At 46.1% G+C, this 17980-nt stretch overlaps 3 protein-coding genes across 3 annotated transcripts; 2 read left to right on the top strand and 1 right to left on the bottom strand.

Moving 5' to 3' along the window:
- The first annotated feature begins 421 nt into the window (after positions 1-421).
- Positions 422-3091, top strand: LOC124701417. The gene is made up of 2 exons (XM_047233464.1): positions 422-736; positions 1453-3091. The coding sequence occupies exons 1-2, from the start codon at positions 628-630 to the stop codon at positions 2997-2999; spliced, it is 1656 nt and encodes a 551-aa protein (XP_047089420.1). The 5' UTR covers positions 422-627; the 3' UTR covers positions 3000-3091.
- Positions 3092-4579: 1488 nt separating this feature from the next.
- Positions 4580-9835, top strand: LOC124701416 (kinesin-like protein KIN-10B). Its single transcript, XM_047233463.1, has 21 exons — positions 4580-4781; positions 4889-5095; positions 5252-5444; positions 5522-5721; positions 6263-6525; positions 6603-6704; positions 6793-6894; positions 6986-7081; positions 7167-7200; positions 7311-7352; positions 7431-7481; positions 7569-7721; positions 7846-7974; positions 8063-8143; positions 8243-8318; positions 8399-8703; positions 8802-8848; positions 8924-8945; positions 9020-9088; positions 9177-9218; positions 9490-9835. The coding sequence occupies exons 2-21, from the start codon at positions 4919-4921 to the stop codon at positions 9523-9525; spliced, it is 2220 nt and encodes a 739-aa protein (XP_047089419.1). The 5' UTR covers positions 4580-4781; positions 4889-4918; the 3' UTR covers positions 9526-9835.
- Positions 9836-9976: 141 nt separating this feature from the next.
- Positions 9977-17186, bottom strand: LOC124701415 (ABC transporter C family member 13-like). The gene is given in 12 exon segments (XM_047233462.1): positions 9977-10428; positions 10606-10845; positions 10949-11012; positions 11091-11396; positions 11533-11747; positions 11896-12069; positions 12072-12189; positions 12583-12747; positions 12847-13521; positions 15019-15105; positions 15183-15503; positions 15582-17186. Coding segments are annotated over 12 exon segments (4005 nt in total). The 5' UTR covers positions 17118-17186; the 3' UTR covers positions 9977-10324.
- Positions 17187-17980: the final 794 nt, after the last annotated feature.

The following is a 17980-nucleotide window of genomic DNA, read 5'->3' as shown; positions in this document are numbered from 1 at the left end:
TTTGGGAAGAGACCAACATAGGAAATCTATGGCATCTTTGATAATGCTCATCTCTTAGGAAGTTTGGAAGATGCGTAACGCTAGTCTTTCACCAAGATCAAAGGATGAGGCTCGTGCTTTTTTTTTTACCTTGTTTAAAAAAAATATCTTGACAGTGTGGTGCTTGTTTGAGTCGTTGCAGTTCCGTGTCAGGCCGGGAAGTTATTATTAAGATATTCTTTTTTTTTGTTCGTGTCGCGTTGACCACATACCTAACCCTAATAATCGAGTTTGCAGAATATATGCGTATCCCGTCGAATCCGAATCACACGGCGGCAAAGACACGTTCGGGCGTGCGTACACGGCAAACCACAATTATATTCCGATTTTCTAACGCCGCCGAAAGAGACCGCCTTTCCTTTTCTTTTCCCCAAACTAAAGCCGCCCCAGTCCCGAGCTCGGATCCGTGTCGCCGTCGACCCGGCGTCTTTTCCCAGGCTACCAGCTGATGGCCGAGCCGCTCCCGTTTGACCGGAGTTCGGGCGTGCGGATCCACCCGCCGGCAGCTTGACCTTTTAATAGTCGTAGGAGAGTAGACGAGGGGAGCTTGGACCTTGGACTAGGGGGGAAGGCAAGACTTGGTGGGTGATGGGAGGATGCAACAGCTCCTGCTGTGGGGATCAATCCGGCGCCGACGCCGCCGTCCGGCTGCCGGAGCCGTTCCAGCTGCCGGCGCCCTTGCCCGTGTGGCCGCAAGGTCTGTGACTCCTTCTCCCCTGTTCGTTGTTTGTACTTCTTAGCACTGGTAACTAATTTGGTTCTCGAATCGGTTCGTGGATCGTCGATACCTCTCATGCTATCAGCCTGAATTAGTTTCATGATTAAAAGCTCTACTCACCGCCTGTGAGTTTGTACTACTTAATTTGTTGACCACTACTACTTTCTTTGCTCAATTGTTATCAATGCTGATCGTATTGTTGGTTCCTTCTCCCAGAAGGGGATTTTTCCTAGAATTACAACATTACAATTTATCCTATGATCATGTTGTTTAGTATTTTGTGGTGGTTATGATTTTGGTTTTGGTTTAGGAGCTTGCCGTAGTGGGTTCCTCTTGGTACTTTCCTTGGAAGTTGCTTCGGAAGCATCAATATGTGTTACTTAGAAGGCATCACATTTTTAGAAGGTATCTGTCAATCATATTGTAATCATATAGTATGAGAGAATGTACACGGGTTCATTTTTTTTTAGGAAGAAACAATTTCTGCAGTTAAGTTTCTACATGCTACCCAAAGTTGGTATTTTTGTTGTAATGGGGCTGCAATTTCCTTTTGTGTTCTTACTTTAGTAACAATGGTTAAGCGCATGTGCAAAACTGTTCTGTTTCTGAAACTGCTTGTTATTATTTTGCCAAATAGATTTTCTTTCCTGAATAGTCGAACATTGTAGTAACTTTGTTTATCAACTACTTCACAGGAGGGGACTTCGCTAAGGGTGTAATATGCATAGGAGAACTCTATGTTACAAATGTCAGCGAATTGCAGAATATATGGAGTTGCTCTGGAGCTACATTCTATGAGCCAAAAGAAGTTCCTAATGGTTTCCACTGCCTTGGGCACTACGCCCAACAGAATGACCAGCCTTTACAGGGTTTTCTTCTTGTTGCAAGGGAAGCAGCTAGCTCTCAATTGGTCAATAGCAAGCCCGCCCTTGTGAAACCCTTGGATTACACCCTTGTTTGGACCGATGCTGACTCGTATGAAGATGACAATGGTGATTGTGGGTGCATTTGGTCGCCATCACCACCAGAGGGTTATGAAGCCCTTGGCTATGTGGTCACTAGAGGACTAAAGAAGCCATCACTGGAAACTGTTCGATGTGCTCGACATGACCTAACAGATGCATGTGAAAACTTTAGGTCAGTCCTGAATATGAAAAGTTCATTCCAAGTTTGGAACACAAGGCCTTCTGACCGTGGGATGGCAGGACGAGGTATACCTGTTGGTACATTCTACTGTCAAACAGATTCGGATATCAGCGAGGAATCAGGCATTCCCTGCTTGAAGAACTTTGACCAGAATCTGAGAGCCATGCCTAATCTAGACCAGATTCATGCACTAATTGAACACTATGGCCCGACTGTTTTCTTCCACCCACAAGAGACATATTTGCCGTCATCCGTTTCTTGGTTCTTTGAGAATGGAGCTACCCTGTACACGAAAGATATAAAGATGGGAGATGCTATACTTGCTGGTGGCTCAAACCTGCCTGCTGGTGGGACGAATGATGGTGAGTACTGGATTGACCTCCCTGATGACGACAGGAATGGGTATGTCAAAGTTGGTAATCTGAAGAGCGCCAAGCTCTACGCTCATGTTAAGCCGGCTCATGGAGGGACCTTCACTGACATTGCGATGTGGGTGTTCTGCCCGTTCAATGGGCCAGCAACAATAAAGATTGGACTTGCAAGCTTTGCTCTTCAGAAGGTCGGGAGGCACACCGGAGACTGGGAGCATTTCACCCTCCGCATAAGCAACTTCTCGGGAGAACTCTCATCTATCTACTACTCAGAGCACAGCGGAGGCGGATGGGTGGATGTTTCCGACTTAGAGTTCATCTCAGGAAACAAAGCGATCGTCTACTCGTCGAGGAATGGGCACGCAAGCTATGCCCATCCTGGCTGCTATCTGCAGGGCTCTGAGGCGCTTGGCGTCGGAATGAGAAATGATGTCGCGCGGAGCGATCTGTCTATCGATTCAAGCACGATGTATGAGGTAATCTCGGCGGAATACCTGGGAGACACCGTGGTGGAGCCATGCTGGCTGCAGTACATGAGGGAGTGGGGCCCGGCCGTGACCTACAACTCACGGTCTGAGGTGGACACGGTGCTCAGCTTCCTGCCGTTCTTTCTCCGGTTCACGGTGGAGGCGATATTCGACAGTCTTCCGGCAGAACTGTACGAGGAGGAAGGCCCGACTGGACCCAAGGAGAAAGATAACTGGGAAGGAGACGAGCGGTGCTAGGTTGTATCGCCTTAAATTTATGTATAATGTACATTGTATATATGGTGAGGAGATTGTTATGTACTACTACTAGCTTTGCTAAAGAATTTCTTCCGTGCATAGTGAGCTCAAGCACTTCAATCTGTTGCTAGGATTTTTTTTAAATCCCATTATTCACTTCCTCTTTCTCCATTAGCCAAAGGGAGAAGGCAGTACACAGTGTTTATACATATACATATAGAATAAAATTATGTTAGCCTCTATTAGTAATTATATCCTGATATGTGAATTATTCAACCAAAAATACTAGTAACAAGGTCATCAAATGTATTTTTCTATGATTAAACTTGAAACTATTATGTATTATATCTTTATATAGTGGACTCACTATATGAATGCTGGCCTCGTGCTCATCGGTGGGGAAAGAGAAGGACTTGATTGCGTTTTCTTTCTTTATAGTGAGGTCTTTTCTGCAAAAACCAGGGACCTATGTGTAATCTTTTATTTCATAGGGTCCTTTGTAATATTTTGTACACCCACCACTCGGAATTTATGAAGCTTCTACGCCCTTTGGGGCGCTCCAGGTTATAAAAAAAAAAAGAATCGGTATCCGTATTTGAGTAACATCCGTTCCGCATTCATATTCAACGACATCCATTTTTCGTATCCGTATTTGTTTTGGAAATATGAAAACGGGTATGAAAAGGACGCTATCCAATAAGTTTCCACTCATAGGCATGAGAGCTTGGGTTAATTTCTCTCATGGTATTTGCCTGCTTTTTTAGGGTATGGTATTTTCCGACGGTGTTCCTCGTATAAAATCCGTGTAGGCATCCTTATAAGTACTCTCTCTGTGTTCCAAAATAAGCTGCTTAACTTTTCTACTTATGGATATACATATACTAAAAATCTAAAAATATGGTTATATGTATCTAGACAAATTTGAGCACCTTTTTTTTCGAAAGTAATCTTTTGTTTATCACAAAACAGTTGTGGTGTCTTTGGTGGGCCGGGCTGGACACGGAGGGCGGCAGCCCACTGACGGGAGGGCAATCTGAACGCGCTCCATCTTCCCGAGTAGGATACAGATACACTACACAGTACACACCCTCTGCTCCCCACACTGCTACAACAATTTCGAATCTTTCTCTCTTCTCTCAACGGCTCTCTCTCTCTACAAAATTCCCCATTCGAGTCCAGTCCGAGCTCTCAATCTCTCTCTCCAAAGGCGCTCGGGCAGCTACTACTAGTAGTGGTGGTGGTGGTGGTTGGTCGTGAGGGGATTTCATGGAGGCGGCGGCGGCGGGAATCGTCGTCGGAGGCGGCGTCAGGGTCGTCGCCAGGATCTGCCCCCCTGCAGCTTCCGATCCTACCGCTCCCACATCAACGACGGCATCAGCTGCCAACTCGTTCCGGGCCTCCGCCACGCTTGCCGGCGGCCACCCTCGTTCCTCCGGCGCCGCCGCGGTCCTCGCCTTCACCGCCGCAGCAACGCCGTCGTCTTCCTCTTCTTCCTCGCAAGGGTAAAGTCGTCGAATTTTATCCTTACCACCAACCCGCCGCAATTCGTTCCGCTGAATCCTAGACCTAGGTCCCAATTGATTTCGAATCCCTTGCAGAAGAACCCCCAACACGCGCAAGGAAGAGCACAGGCTCGATTGGTGCTACCACCAAGACGAGACCAATCACCACGTCTTCCTCAACGAGGTCAAGCCCCTCATCCATCATCTGTTCCAGACCAGCGGAACCAACGCCTGCGTCGTCGCGTGCGGCGCCGGCAGCGCCAAAGATCACCTCTTTGTGGTAATGCTCCATTGCTCCTCCGTCATTACTGCCACAATTCCGTTGCATATACTATAATGGATGTTTGCACCAACTCATTCTTCTACTCCCAATAACACTACTCTCAGGGGTCACAGGATCAGCCAGGCTTGGTCACCATGGCGATGGAGGAAATCCTCGACTTTTCCAAAACCATCAGTGGGGCGGTGGTCAAGGTCTCATCTTACCAGGTGGTCCAGGACACCCAGATCTTTGATTTGTTGGAGCCCAAGGACCAAGAGGTTCTCGTACTTGAGGATGCACAGAGGAGGACTCATCTCAAGGGCCTCTCCAAGGTACGAATATCCTTGCTACTCTCATACTCTGCTCTACCAAAAAATACGAACAGAGAATGGAAAATTATACATATACTACCTCTATGGATGCCTCACACTCAACTGGTTTGGATCCCTGGTAACCATCTCATTTTAACCGTGTCCTTCCCTTCGCAGCTTCATGTGAAGTCAGTTGAGGATTTTGCACACTTGAGCTGCTTCGACAGCAATCGTCAGAATAAGCAGTCCACTAAAGCTTCCACCCAGGTACACACTAGGGGGCACCAAGGGCTGATTATTCACATCTCTAGGGTTGATCAGGGAGGCACAGAATGCGCTATAGCTAAGATGAACTTTCTCAACTTGACAGGTTTGTTGTTTCTTCTGATGCCTGCACCTGATTGCCTCTTTGACATGGTATGTAACATTTTTTGGTCCTTGCATCAGGCTATGTAGACCCCAAGCAGAAGAATAATGGTGGAGTGGCCGCTCTATCGAACAGTAACAAGTCTATGTATGCCTTGATGAATGTCGTGCAAGCACTGAATAGCAACCAGAGCTTCCTGCCTTATAGGGAGAGCAAAGTTACTCGTATCTTGCAAGATTCTTTATGCAAGACGAGTGGGGCTGTGCTGATCGCCTGCTTGGTAAGCCACTTAGCAACTTCACCTTGTATGAATTTAATTTGTGCCAAAGGAAATAATGATGCTTGAATAGTGGAAAGTCCATGTGTCAACTTAGTCCTATAATGCAAGTTTTAGCTATTTGTAAGAACGCCTTTGAAGCTAACATGAGTTTGATAAATACGTTAACTGAACTTGCAACACTTAATCCTTTATTAAGAACCTTGCATGACTAAATATGTATGTCTTGCGAAGTGTTAATGCTCCTAAAATAATAATAGAGCTTGGCATGATAATTTGGTACAGTACCTTCTTGGTCAATTGTTGTGTTCCTCAAATAGTGGAATATATGTACTCTTTTTTATTAGGACAGGTGTCCGTGCCATAATTTAGTTCTGATCAATTCTTTAGTTGCTACTTGCTAGTAGTAAACAGAAAATGCAGTACATCATATGTTCAGCCACCATTACTGTGACTATTTGCTATGTGCTCCTTTTGGAATTCGTGCAACACACCTATAGCAATCCAATTTTAATCTGCTTTTATCTCTTCGTGGTCAATGCAGGATGAAATTTCCTGTCAAGATACAGTTTCTACTCTTAGCTTGGCTGCTCGCTCGAGTCAAGTGGCCAATGAACAATACCGCAGATCCATGAGTGTTACAAGTTCCAAAAAGGAAAATTTTAACTTATCTGCAAATGCCAAAAACTCCTCAAGGCCAATCCTTACTTCTATACACCAACCAAATCCTGTAGCAGAGAAGCAAGATCGACCCCAATGGAATAACAGCGCAGCAAAAGCATGTCAAACTCCTATTGCCAATAAGAGGTTGCATTCTAATCCAGCTGGTAGCAGATTTGAGCTAGGAACTTCGACTAACAATGTGTTATTTTTTTTTCTTATATAAGGTCTCAACCAATCATGCATTCAGCAAAAAAATCTGAGAGCTTGTTCTCTACTCCAATCAAAACGAAGCAAAAGGATGCTAAACCAACAATGGGTGAAAGGTGCCACTTCTGAAACCCACAAAAGGCTGGGAATTGATTTAAGCTTGAGACTTGACTAACATTGTGTAATTTTTATTTATTTTGGTAGAAGCTCTCAACCAATCGTGTACCCAGCAAAGAAAGCGGAAAGCCTGCTCTCTACTCCAATCAAAATGAAGCAAAAGGATGCTAAACCCACAATCAGTGGAAGGTACCACCTCATTGAACCCACAAAAAGCTGGTAACTAATTCAAGCTTGGGCCTTGACTAAAATTGTGTAATTTTTTATTATTTCATGAAAGGTCTCAACCAATTGTGCGCTCAGCAAAGAAAGCGGAAAGCTCGCTCTCTACTTCTAGAATGAAGCAAAAGGATGCTAAATCTACAGTGAGTAGAAGGTACGACATAATCCATTAACTCCAGAAAAAATCTTATCCAGGCTCTTGTCTTATGCAAATAACTTGTTTTTTGGTTGTTGTACAGAACCTTGTTATGTCCGAGCACCAATTCGTCAAAGGTAAATAACTAAACATATTAATTAATCACTTGTTGCAATATTGCATGAAGGTGCTGAAGTTACTATTATCATGTTTTTAACTAATCAATTCTACTCTATGAACTTTGTAGGAAGATGAGATAGTCGTTGCACCAGCTGCAGTAGAAGTCAAGGTTAGTATCCACATGTGCTTGTGCATGATTGGTTATTAGTTACTTTATTTAAACTGTTTCTATTGCATCATTCTGCAGGAGGTACAATCATCACGAGACATGGAAGTCCATGCTCCATCAACAGATGTGGTATGATTTCTTTTTGACTGTGTAGTGTCACTAGGTATATGATGCCCGTATGAATAATGATTGCAATATGTTGGACGCAATATGCAGGAATTTGATAAAACAAGCGATACTTTAGATACTGTACCATCTAAAAACAACGAGACCAAGGGAAGGACCCTGGCTTATGTTTATAGGAGGGAGAAACACGATATTGTATCATCTGGAACACAAAAGGTGGTCTCAAGTAGTATGGGGGAAGAGGTATGCGCGGAAATACAAGTTTAATCAACAAATGTGGTACTTTGGTTTCTTTTTGGTAGTGTAGTTATTAGGTATATGATGACCTTATGAATGCTGATTGCAATATGTTGGTCGCAATATGCAGGGATTTGATGAAACAAGCTATACTTTAGATACTGTATCATCTGAAACACAAAAGGTGGTCTTAAGTAGTATGGAGGAAGATGTACAATCATCACCAGGCGTGGAGATCCATGCTCCATCAAGAAATGTGGTACTTTGGTTTCTTTTTGGTAGTGTAGCCACTTGGTATATGATTACCATATGAATACTGATTGCAATATGTTGGACGCAATGTGCAGGGATTTGATGAAACAAGCGGTACCTTAGATACTGTATCAGCTGAAACACAAAAGGTGGTCATAAGTAGTATGGAGGAAGAGGTACATAACCCTGTGCAAAAAAACAGGAGAGCTGTTCTTTGTTTTGTTTTAGTAGTTCTGTATATCATAAACAAACATCTTCCTTTTCTCTATATTCAGGACTATTCGTTGTCAGTTTTGCATGCATTGAGTTCACATACTGACTCCGGTGACACCTGCTCTTCTAGTGTACCTGGTAAACACAACTCTTAGTAAAAAAATTTTTTGGTAAGTTTCCCATTGTGCTCTTAGTTGACAGTTAATCATCACTGCCAGATGTCCTTGTCAAGAAGACTCCGGTCGATGCTAAGAAACAATCTCCAAAGCTTAGTGACCGTCTGAGAGAAATATCAAACTCACTGAAGCTTCTTAGCACTCGTCCAGTGAGCATAACAACACAAAATATAATGGAAACACCACAAAAAGTAGGCATGGAAACGCCACAAAGAGTAGGCATGGAATATGTGCAGCCGATCAATATGGATGTACCTGAACCAAAAACTCCTGCGACGCACCTGAAATTTGAGCATGCAGAAGAGCCAAGTAATAACTCATTTAAAGCTCGCAGCGTTGGGATCAAGGTTACATGTTCATAACTTGCTGCCGCATCCTTGGCATATATATAACTTCTGTACATTGCTTTCTTCATGAACCCTAACCTTATTTGTTTTCAACACAGAATTCCATAGTTCAAGAGTGTTTGACTTTCCTGAACAGTGCTAATAAGTGAGTACAATCCAAACTTACGAATTATTTGGCACTGTTTCTGCTTATCTAATTCATGTCTCTATCCATTCGCAGGGAGGAACTAAAAAGCTTGAAGGTGTGCTCCGGGTCCTGATAATTGCTAACCCATATATTGTGTTTTCTTCCTACTAACTGGCTGTGAATGTGTAGGGGATTGGAGAAAAAAGAGCAAATTACATAATTGAGCTCCGTGAAAACTCACTGGAGCCATTTAAAGAGGTACGTTGTAGCTTTTGATATAAAGTTCTGAAACTATTAGCCAATAGTATGATCGACTTAATCTGCTCCTGTTATTTTGCTTTCACAGATAGATGATCTCAAGGATATCCTTCGAATGAATAAGAAAGAGGTATCGGAGAATCATGCTTTACATTGTCTTTTCAGTAATGATATGCTCCCAGTTTTACTAGTACTTTGACAAATGAGTGTACTTTGTCAGATATTTCACACCAGCCTTATCTCATCGAACATGCTACATTTATATCTGCCGTATAATATGCATTACATTTGGTACTTTTAGCGAGACACCATGATACAACAAGTCTGTGTGTTCAGCTGATAATTTGGTAAAAAAGAAGCAGGATTTTACTGATTGGTAATACGCTGTTGTTTTTTACCAGATAAAAAAGATGATGTCGGGGATCATCGACTCCTAGATCCATGATAACCTGTACCGGAGGGGAGGGCTACTTTATTCTACTAGTGCATCAGAAGTCAAGGGAACGACGGGTATTTTGTACAACGGTTGTTGTTGAGACTGCCACATGCTACGTAGCTTCTTTTTCCCCTCCGTTGGGAGTTGCTTTGATTTCTTGTGTTGAGCGTGAGAGAACAAAGCTAAGAAGTGTGCTTTTGCTGCAGTATATATTCATATATATATGTATATAATCCGACAATTGCATCGTACTACCGTGCGTTGTTAAAACCGTGTCACATAATTAATGAGAACTGTAAAGGTTGCTTGCCTGATTCGACGACGTGTTCCACTTCACAGTGATCTGACTGCCACTGAACCAACCAGAACCACCGTGTCACATTTAGCTAAGAACCAGAATACTTTTATCGCGTAGCATAGAGATGGGCATTGGAGATCATGCACTACAAATCTGAAGAAGAGAACAAAACTTTCCCCTTTTATTAATCATGTTATTCACTTCCTTTTTTTCCCATTATGCAAAGGGAGAACCAGTTAAGTGTTATACATACACAAGCATCACAGCTTGGGTTAATTCCACCAACTCCTCCCGTGGTATTTCCCGGCTGTGTTCCCTCGTATAGTTGTTATTCAGGTCAGGGAACGCCCGGCGTTCTTTCCCTTCATATATCTGTCCTCCTGTCGCATGCCGCCCCTATGGTGCTGCTACTTGCTTCTATGGTGTAAGTAGGCTGGCAGATTCTGCTACTTTACCACCTCCCAGCCTCTGTTCTTGGTGGGGATTAAAGCTAAGCCTCTCTCTATATACAGCTTGACCTCGTTGAGTACTCGGATACTAGCTGCATGAACATGGAGGACTTGTCCTCCAAAAGCCTCTGGGGTGTGTCGAACTCTGTAATTTTACCTGAAATAAACAAGACAAGATCAATTAGCCGTAAACTCCGTTGGTCCAAGTTTTTGTGCTACGAGCATTACTCCAAGAACTAAGAGAAACTGTAGTCAAGCAAAAGGAAACAAACTCGTGATGATCTAACTAGAACTGGAAATTTGACTTGGTTAAAATGTGTGAAGGAACATGTACCATCGCTGAGCACCAGGACTAGGTCACTGTCGATGACAGTCGGGATCCTGTGTGCAATTGTACAGACAGTGCAGTCCTTGAATTCGCTGCGAATAATCTTTTGAATTAGATTATCTGTAGCTGTGTCAACCGATGCAGTTGCCTCATCAAGCACCAAAATTTTCGCCCGCTTGAGCAACGCCCTACCCAGTGCAATAAGCTGGCGCTGCCCCACACTCCAGTTATCCCCATTCTCCAGTACTGCAATGGCACCATAAATATCCATGAAACATATAGCTTTGCATCAAGAAGTTGCATGCTTACTCTTTGACCTAGTGTTTGTCTATTTAAAATTAAAACAGACCTGGACTGTCCAGCTTCTCTTCCTTCGAACGAATGACCTCTCCTAGCTGGCACTTTTCTAGTGCCTGAAACAAAAGAGTTTTCTTCTATAAGGATCATGACAGATTTAACAAAAGGATAGCCAAAGGATGACCAGGGCATACCTCCCAAATTTCATGATCAGGGCGTTCTTCAAGAGGGTCAAGATTCATCCTGATAGTACCCTCGAACAATGTAGGGTCCTGAGGGATGATGCTCAACCGCGACCGCAGATCATGAAGCCCAATTGCAGAAACGTCGACATCGTCGATGATAATTTTTCCTCCTGAAGGTTCAATCAGGCGGAAAAGAGCCTGAATAAGAGTAGATTTACCGCTTCCGGTTCGCCCAACAATCCCAATCTTTTTCCCTCCGGGGAAGATGCAACTGACTCCATGTAGAACAAAGGGAAGGTCATCCTTGTACCGGACCTATGATATTTAAGAAAAGGACAATACGATGAAATAAAATAAAGTTGAAGTATGGATGAAGAGACAATAGATTACACATGAGGTGGTTATTATATATAATAAACAGCAAATGGATGGCCAAGGGCTACAAGTTTACCTTCAGATCAATCAACTCAATATTTCCATTCTCAGGCCATGAGGGCGAGGGGCGGCAATTCTCAATAATCAACGGGGCTTCACTCGGAATCTTGCAATACTGATAAATACGCTCAACAGAGATGATTCTGTTCTCTAATTTACAGAAACTCAATATCCACCTTGACATCCGAGCATTTAAGTTGAGTCCATATGTGACAGCAAGCCCAGCCATACCTATATCAAATGGAAACCTTGTTTAGACGCATCTTTGTTGAATTAAAAAGATGCAAGATCTCTAATGCACCCAACAAGTGAACGATTGGGTAAAGCAAGATCATAAAAAGAAACAGAATGGCATTGTGAGACAGCAGGTAATACATACTTGGTTCAATCGTTCCAGGAGGAAAGCTCACGAGTATTGCCATGCAGAAAGCAAACACAAAAGTTGAGAGCAATTCCATTCGCAGGCAGAGCCATTCAATAGCTGCAAGGCTGGAAAATAAAGGCCGAGAAAAACAATCAAGGAGGTACAGATTTCTTTTCATGAATCTTTTTCTTGACCAAACCCTCTGATTGTAGCAGCACCAGCAATTGACTCGCTAAACAAATGGATCACTGGAGACTTTTGAACGCTCAAGATCCTAGTCAGTTCCCTCGATGAAGCAATATAGTATCTCTGCAAATTTGTAGTAACTATTTATTAGTAAAAGCCCACTTTGGGGAATGTCATGCTAGCAAGGAGATCCATTATCTACTGTTTGATAAAGATCTTTATCTACTGTTTGATAAAGATCTTTGATAGTATTTTGGTACTCAAAATCATCAGGATATCTTGAACATGGGCATGTGTGCTTTGAGAAGAGCTTAATTCACAAGTTTCAATACTTTCATGCTGAGCACATGCATCAGTTTCTGGTTAATTGGCTCACTAACTAAGAGAGGTGACCATTATTTGCGCGGAGTTCTTTTATTGCTATTTACTTCATTCACATTATGATATCCATTGGAGAAATTGAGGACCTCAGGTTCAGGTCAGCACTACAGAAAACCTGAAAGTTCAGCAATTTACCTGCATCCACATGCATCCCATAGCCATGGGAACTATAAGAAACAAAACTTGCCATGTGACTTTGCTCATGACAGCAACGATTCCAAGGAGTTGAATTGTTGTTGATGCAAAGCCCCCTAGCCTGAATGCTATATCAAGGTCCACAACACTTTGATCTACAGAAACCTGATATGAAGTATCATTGAAAAAATTGGGTACAGATCAGAAAGGCACACACAGCATTGCCAAGTACAGATTAGGAGCAAGAGCATGATCGAAACTTACTCGATTCAGAATACGTCCAGCTGGTGTCGTATCGAAGAATGACATTGGCGCTCGAAACACACACCTTAACATTTTTATAAATAGCTTTTGAGCAGCTGCTAAACCAAATGTAGCTACAAGAAGGCTTCTCACAAACACAAACAATGAACTCCCAAAAGCAAGGCACATATAAACAACGAGTAGGACCACATTATCTGTCTTAGGTGCATCTCCTTCTGTTTGTGGATTCGCCCATGCCATCCACCAGTTACTGGCAATCTGAAGAACTTGGAACATGGTCTGAGCCAAGACAATGAGTGGTATCAGTGTACCTTTGTAGGCTTCCCCCATGTATGACATATAAACGTTTAAGCTAACTCTTCCTCGCTCCCTCTCCTCCTCTTGAACTGTACGCTTCTTCTTACGCTCCTCACTCTTCTTCTTGTCCTTTATTCCACGCGTATTAGATGACTTCCCATTTTCAGATACTTTATTTTTCAGGTTATCGATATTGCTAACACTTGGTATCAATCTTTTGTTAGGAACAGAAAGAGTAACATCTCCATCAGAATCGTCAAAAAGATCCATGGTCTCAATAGCTTCGTTATGAGCAGAAACCAGAGCATTGAAATCAGTTCCAGCTTGGAGAAGATCATCATATTTTCCAGCTTGGGTGATACGACCATCCTTAAGAACCTGTATGATGGAAAAACCACAAATGAGAGTATTATCCCATGAATACTCTAATGCCCGCGCGTTGCGGCGGATCGATTCGTTCAGTATTATTTTTTCTCGGTGGTAGACGGTAAAACCGGTTCCCTCCAAAATATCGGAAATTCCGTCAGAGAAAAAAAACCTTCATACATTAATGCATATACAGATTATCTTCGGTTGTAGGCATTGGATTTGTTCCAAATATAGAAATAATAGTATACTCGAGTCAACATAAGAGGCAAGCCAAGATAACAACTCTTATCTGTTGTATGAACAACGCAAACAATTTGTATCAACTCACGCCTGACAAAACATAAACTTAAAGATGGACAAAATTCACCTAAAAGAGAAAAGGAGCATTAAGTGTATGGGTAATGCGCAGCAATCTTCTACCGTTCTCAAGGTGAGAATCTCAGCTAAAGAGAATCGCAGCCACCTCCGCGCTGGGCTGGAACTGGATTCAGTGATGATGCTCCCAGAGGCGCTATGGCCTGATTTCGTTTGATTTTTCGTTTTTGTCGTCTCGAGCGGGCTCGCAGTGCTCGCCATGGCCAGGCTGAGATCATGCTGGCCCGATTTCGGGCGTCTTGTTCTCGACCTCGAGCCGCCGCCGGCCATGGCATTTTTTCTCTATCTGGTGGTGTCGTCCCGAGCGAGCTCTCATCGCTCGCCATGGCCATGCCAAGATCGCGCTGGCCTGATTCGGGCGCCTTGTCCTCGACCCCGAGCCACCGTGGACCATGGCATTTCTTTTCAATGGCAGCAGCCTTAACCTCCCTACTCCAGCCATGGCAGCCGACTACCTAGTTCCTCCCAATTTGAGACGGACAAAGGAAGGGATATAGGGAGAGGGACACGGCTCTTGCTCCCGTGGCGACGGCCGACGGGGCCACCTCTGCCGAGCACGCTGATTTTCCTCGCAGGCGACGCGGTTCATGCTCCCCTGGGGCGGGGCGGAGCGAAAATAAGTGCAGAACCCCACCGCCGACGGCCACCTCGCTTCCGCTCCGCCCCGCCCGTGCAGCACCCCACCACCCCACCGCCGATGGCCACGTCCGCCTCCAGCGTTCCAGCCGCCCGTCTCGCTCGCGTCTGCGTCAATCATCACTCTGGTGCCGCTGCTGCTCGGCTGCTGCGTTCTAGAATACACGGTCGGTTTGTTCGGGATGGGAAAAAAATAGAACGAACCGGTATGTAATGGCGTTGTGCAGTATTATGTGGTTTGGCGGGAAGGCAAAACGGTCCAATGAAAAGTTGGACGAAAATTTTGGCAGAAACCTTAGCTCCTTTATTATTATTAGGTATAGGTATAGATAGTGTGCTTTCATGCAAAGCTTGTTGTATATAACTCTCAACAGGAAAACATGGACAAATAACATGGCCCATTGAACAACTCGATAGGTTATTAGAAACTGGAAGAAGCAAAGGTATGTGCATTAGCCATTAAACTGTATTTAGATTGTGAGAAAGAATTATTACCAATATCAGGTCAGCAGCTGGTAGGAACTCAACCTGATGTGTTACATAAATTACTGTTTTGCTAGCTAGCGCGGTCAATATATAGTCCTGCAACACAAAAGATGCATGTTATGAAACAGAAGAACCTTTAGAAAGAACTAGAATAAGGAAACATTGGTACATACCTTAAATAGATCACTTCCGGTATGAGCATCAACAGCGCTGAATGGATCATCAAGCAAATAAATATCAGCATCTTGGTACAATGCTCTCGCAAGCTGCACTCTTTGTTTCTGGCCTCCACTCAAATTAATTCCTCGGTCACCAATAACTGTCTGATCTCCATACTGGAGCAACTGGAGATCTTTCTTCAGAGAGCAAGCCTCAAGAACTCTCTTGTAACGTGGTCTGTCCATTGGAGTGCCGAAAAGAACGTTCTCCTCAATGTTTCCAGACTGTATCCAGGCAGTCTGAGGAACATATGCTGCTGTACCACTGATCCTGACCTGAATAAGGAGTAGAAGGAAAATATAATTAAACTGTTATCTAAGTTAGCATAAACTTTTTTTCATTTGTGTACTTACTTGACCACACAGTTTCGGTATCTCCCCAAGTATAGAGGACAATAGACTTGATTTGCCAGAACCAATCACACCACATACTGCTACTCTCATGCCTCTCACCACACTAAGGTGTACATCAGAGAGTGTAGGGGTTGAACCAGATGGATTCCAGGAGAAGCTAGCATCCTTAATATCGATTGCCTTATCTGTACTACCCTGTGGAACACTTATTGTTGCATCATCTGGCAATTCTTCTTGCTGCAGAAAGTGGGACAACCGGTCCAAAGACACCCTCGTCTGAGCAATCATGGATATGAGATCTGGGAAATTCCTCAGTGGCTCTTGAAGGATCCTAAATGTTGCTAAAGCGGAAAGAACACCTCCGGCGGTGAGCTCGCCACCAAGCAATATACAAGTCCCGAAAGTTATGACGGCGACAAAGATTGGCGAACTCCAGAAAACGAACGTGACTGCGGCCTGTGAGTACAAGGCCCACTTGAGCCACCTGCATTCCACGTTCCTCATCTCTTCAAGCATGAGCCTGTAGCGGTCCTCCCACGCCTGCAACTTAAGAATTCTCATGCTCTTGAGGCACTCTGAAGTCTTGCGCATGCGGTCATCCTTTGCTGCCATTAGCTTATCTTGGTAGTGCTCCTGCAGCTTGGCCACAGGAACGGAGGCGGCAATTGAGAGCGTGGTGGCTAGCAATGTGGAGAGGGTGGCGATCCCGACATTCTTGTAGAGGATGGCGAGGGCGAGGACGATCTGCAGTGGAAGCATCCATATGTCATGAAAGTACCATGCATAGTCCCCGACCCGCTGCACATCAACCGCCATGTAATTCACAATCTCACCGCTGGTATGGCTCTGCTTGGAGGCGTTGGAGAGCCTGAGACCCTTCCTGTAGACCATGGCGGTGAGCCCGGACTTGACGTGGATGCCCATGACGTCCACGCCCAAGTACCACTGGCGAGCGGTGAGCGTCTCGATCAGCTTTGACACGAAAAATACGGAGGCGAGGATGTAACCTTCGTGGGGGAAGGCGATCTTGCCACTGAGGTAGTCCACAAAGTAGCTGATGAGGTAGGGGCCGACGTAGGACACGACGGTGTTGGCGGCGGCGAAAGCGCCGTTGATGGCGGCCTCGCGCCAGAAGGACTTGAGTATGGCCCACGCGAGCGAGGGCTCCTTGCCGGGGCACTCGGCCCGCTGCCGCTCGTAGTGACTGCTCATGGCCTTGTAGCAAAACTTGGAGCGGTCCTTGTGAGCCAGCAAGGGTATGTCTGCCAGCTCGAGCGGCCTCTTGGCCCCGACCGAGAGCAAGGGGCTGAGCCAGGACAGCGTGGCGAGGCTGAGGATCCCGGCATCGCCGTAGGGGGTCACCCGCAGGCACCCGGGCTCCTCCTCGGCGTCTCTGCGCTGCGCGCCGCCGAGCAGCAGCGGCTCGTGGACGCTGCTGTCGTCATCACTGAACTCCAGCTCTACCCCGCTGGACCCTATCAGACCAACCAAGCAGAGGAAGCCGAGAGCTGGCAGAGATGCGAAGTTGGCGACCATGTGTGTGTAGTCGGTGGAAGAGTCGGAGTCGATGAGGCGCCTGGAGTCGTCGTAGGCGATGGCGACGGAGAGCGCGAAGGCGACGATCCACCAGACACGGACGAGCGCCGGGAACCTGCCCCATCCGCCGGCGCGCGCCTGTAGGGCGAGCGCCAGCAGGGACGCCCAGGCCAGCGCCTGCACGGCCGGCAGCAGCAGCGCGTCGGGGGCGACGTGGGGCCGTGTCGACGCGACCTCGTAGCCGAGCGCGGCGACCTGCACTAGCAGGGCGTAGCCGCAGCAGGCGAGGGCGGCCCGGTACCACGCGCCCGCGGTGGACGCGGAGGCCGCCGCGGCGGCGTCGTGGAGGGCCCCGTCGCGCCGGCGGGGCGGCTTGAGGCAGGAGGCGCAGCGGGACGCGAGGGCGCGCGCCCCGCGGAGGAGCAGCAGGAGGAGCGCGAGGGCCAGCAGGCCCGCGTGCGCGGCGGCGGCGGCGGCCTCGGCGAGGGGCAGCGGGTGGCGGTGGAGGCGCGGCATTGGGAGGAGGACGGGATCGGAGGCGTCAGGAGGGGGGCGGCGAGGGGTTTAAAAGGCATTGAGGGCAGGACAGGGCAGGGGTGGGGGGTGCAGTGATGTGCGGCGTCCCGAGCTCTGGGGCTGTGGGTGGGCGGCGGATTACGGCATCGGGCGGGGTGGCTACAAACGAGGGTTTTGGCCGCGCTCGGAGGCGGTAGTCGGAGAGATTTGGCGGATTCCGGCTGAATGCAGCGGCGGCAGACGCAGGCACGCAGGGAGGAAGTTGCGGTTGTGGGTAATGAATGCTCTGTCGTCCGTGGCGCCGCTACGTGTGAGGTGAGGTCTTCGTCGCCGCCGATCTCTGTGCC

The sequence above is a fragment of the Lolium rigidum genome, chromosome 3 (genome assembly GCF_022539505.1).
Source record: "Lolium rigidum isolate FL_2022 chromosome 3, APGP_CSIRO_Lrig_0.1, whole genome shotgun sequence".
Classification (NCBI taxonomy): Eukaryota; Viridiplantae; Streptophyta; class Magnoliopsida; order Poales; family Poaceae; genus Lolium; species Lolium rigidum.
This window is presented reverse-complemented; position numbering and strand designations above follow the sequence as displayed.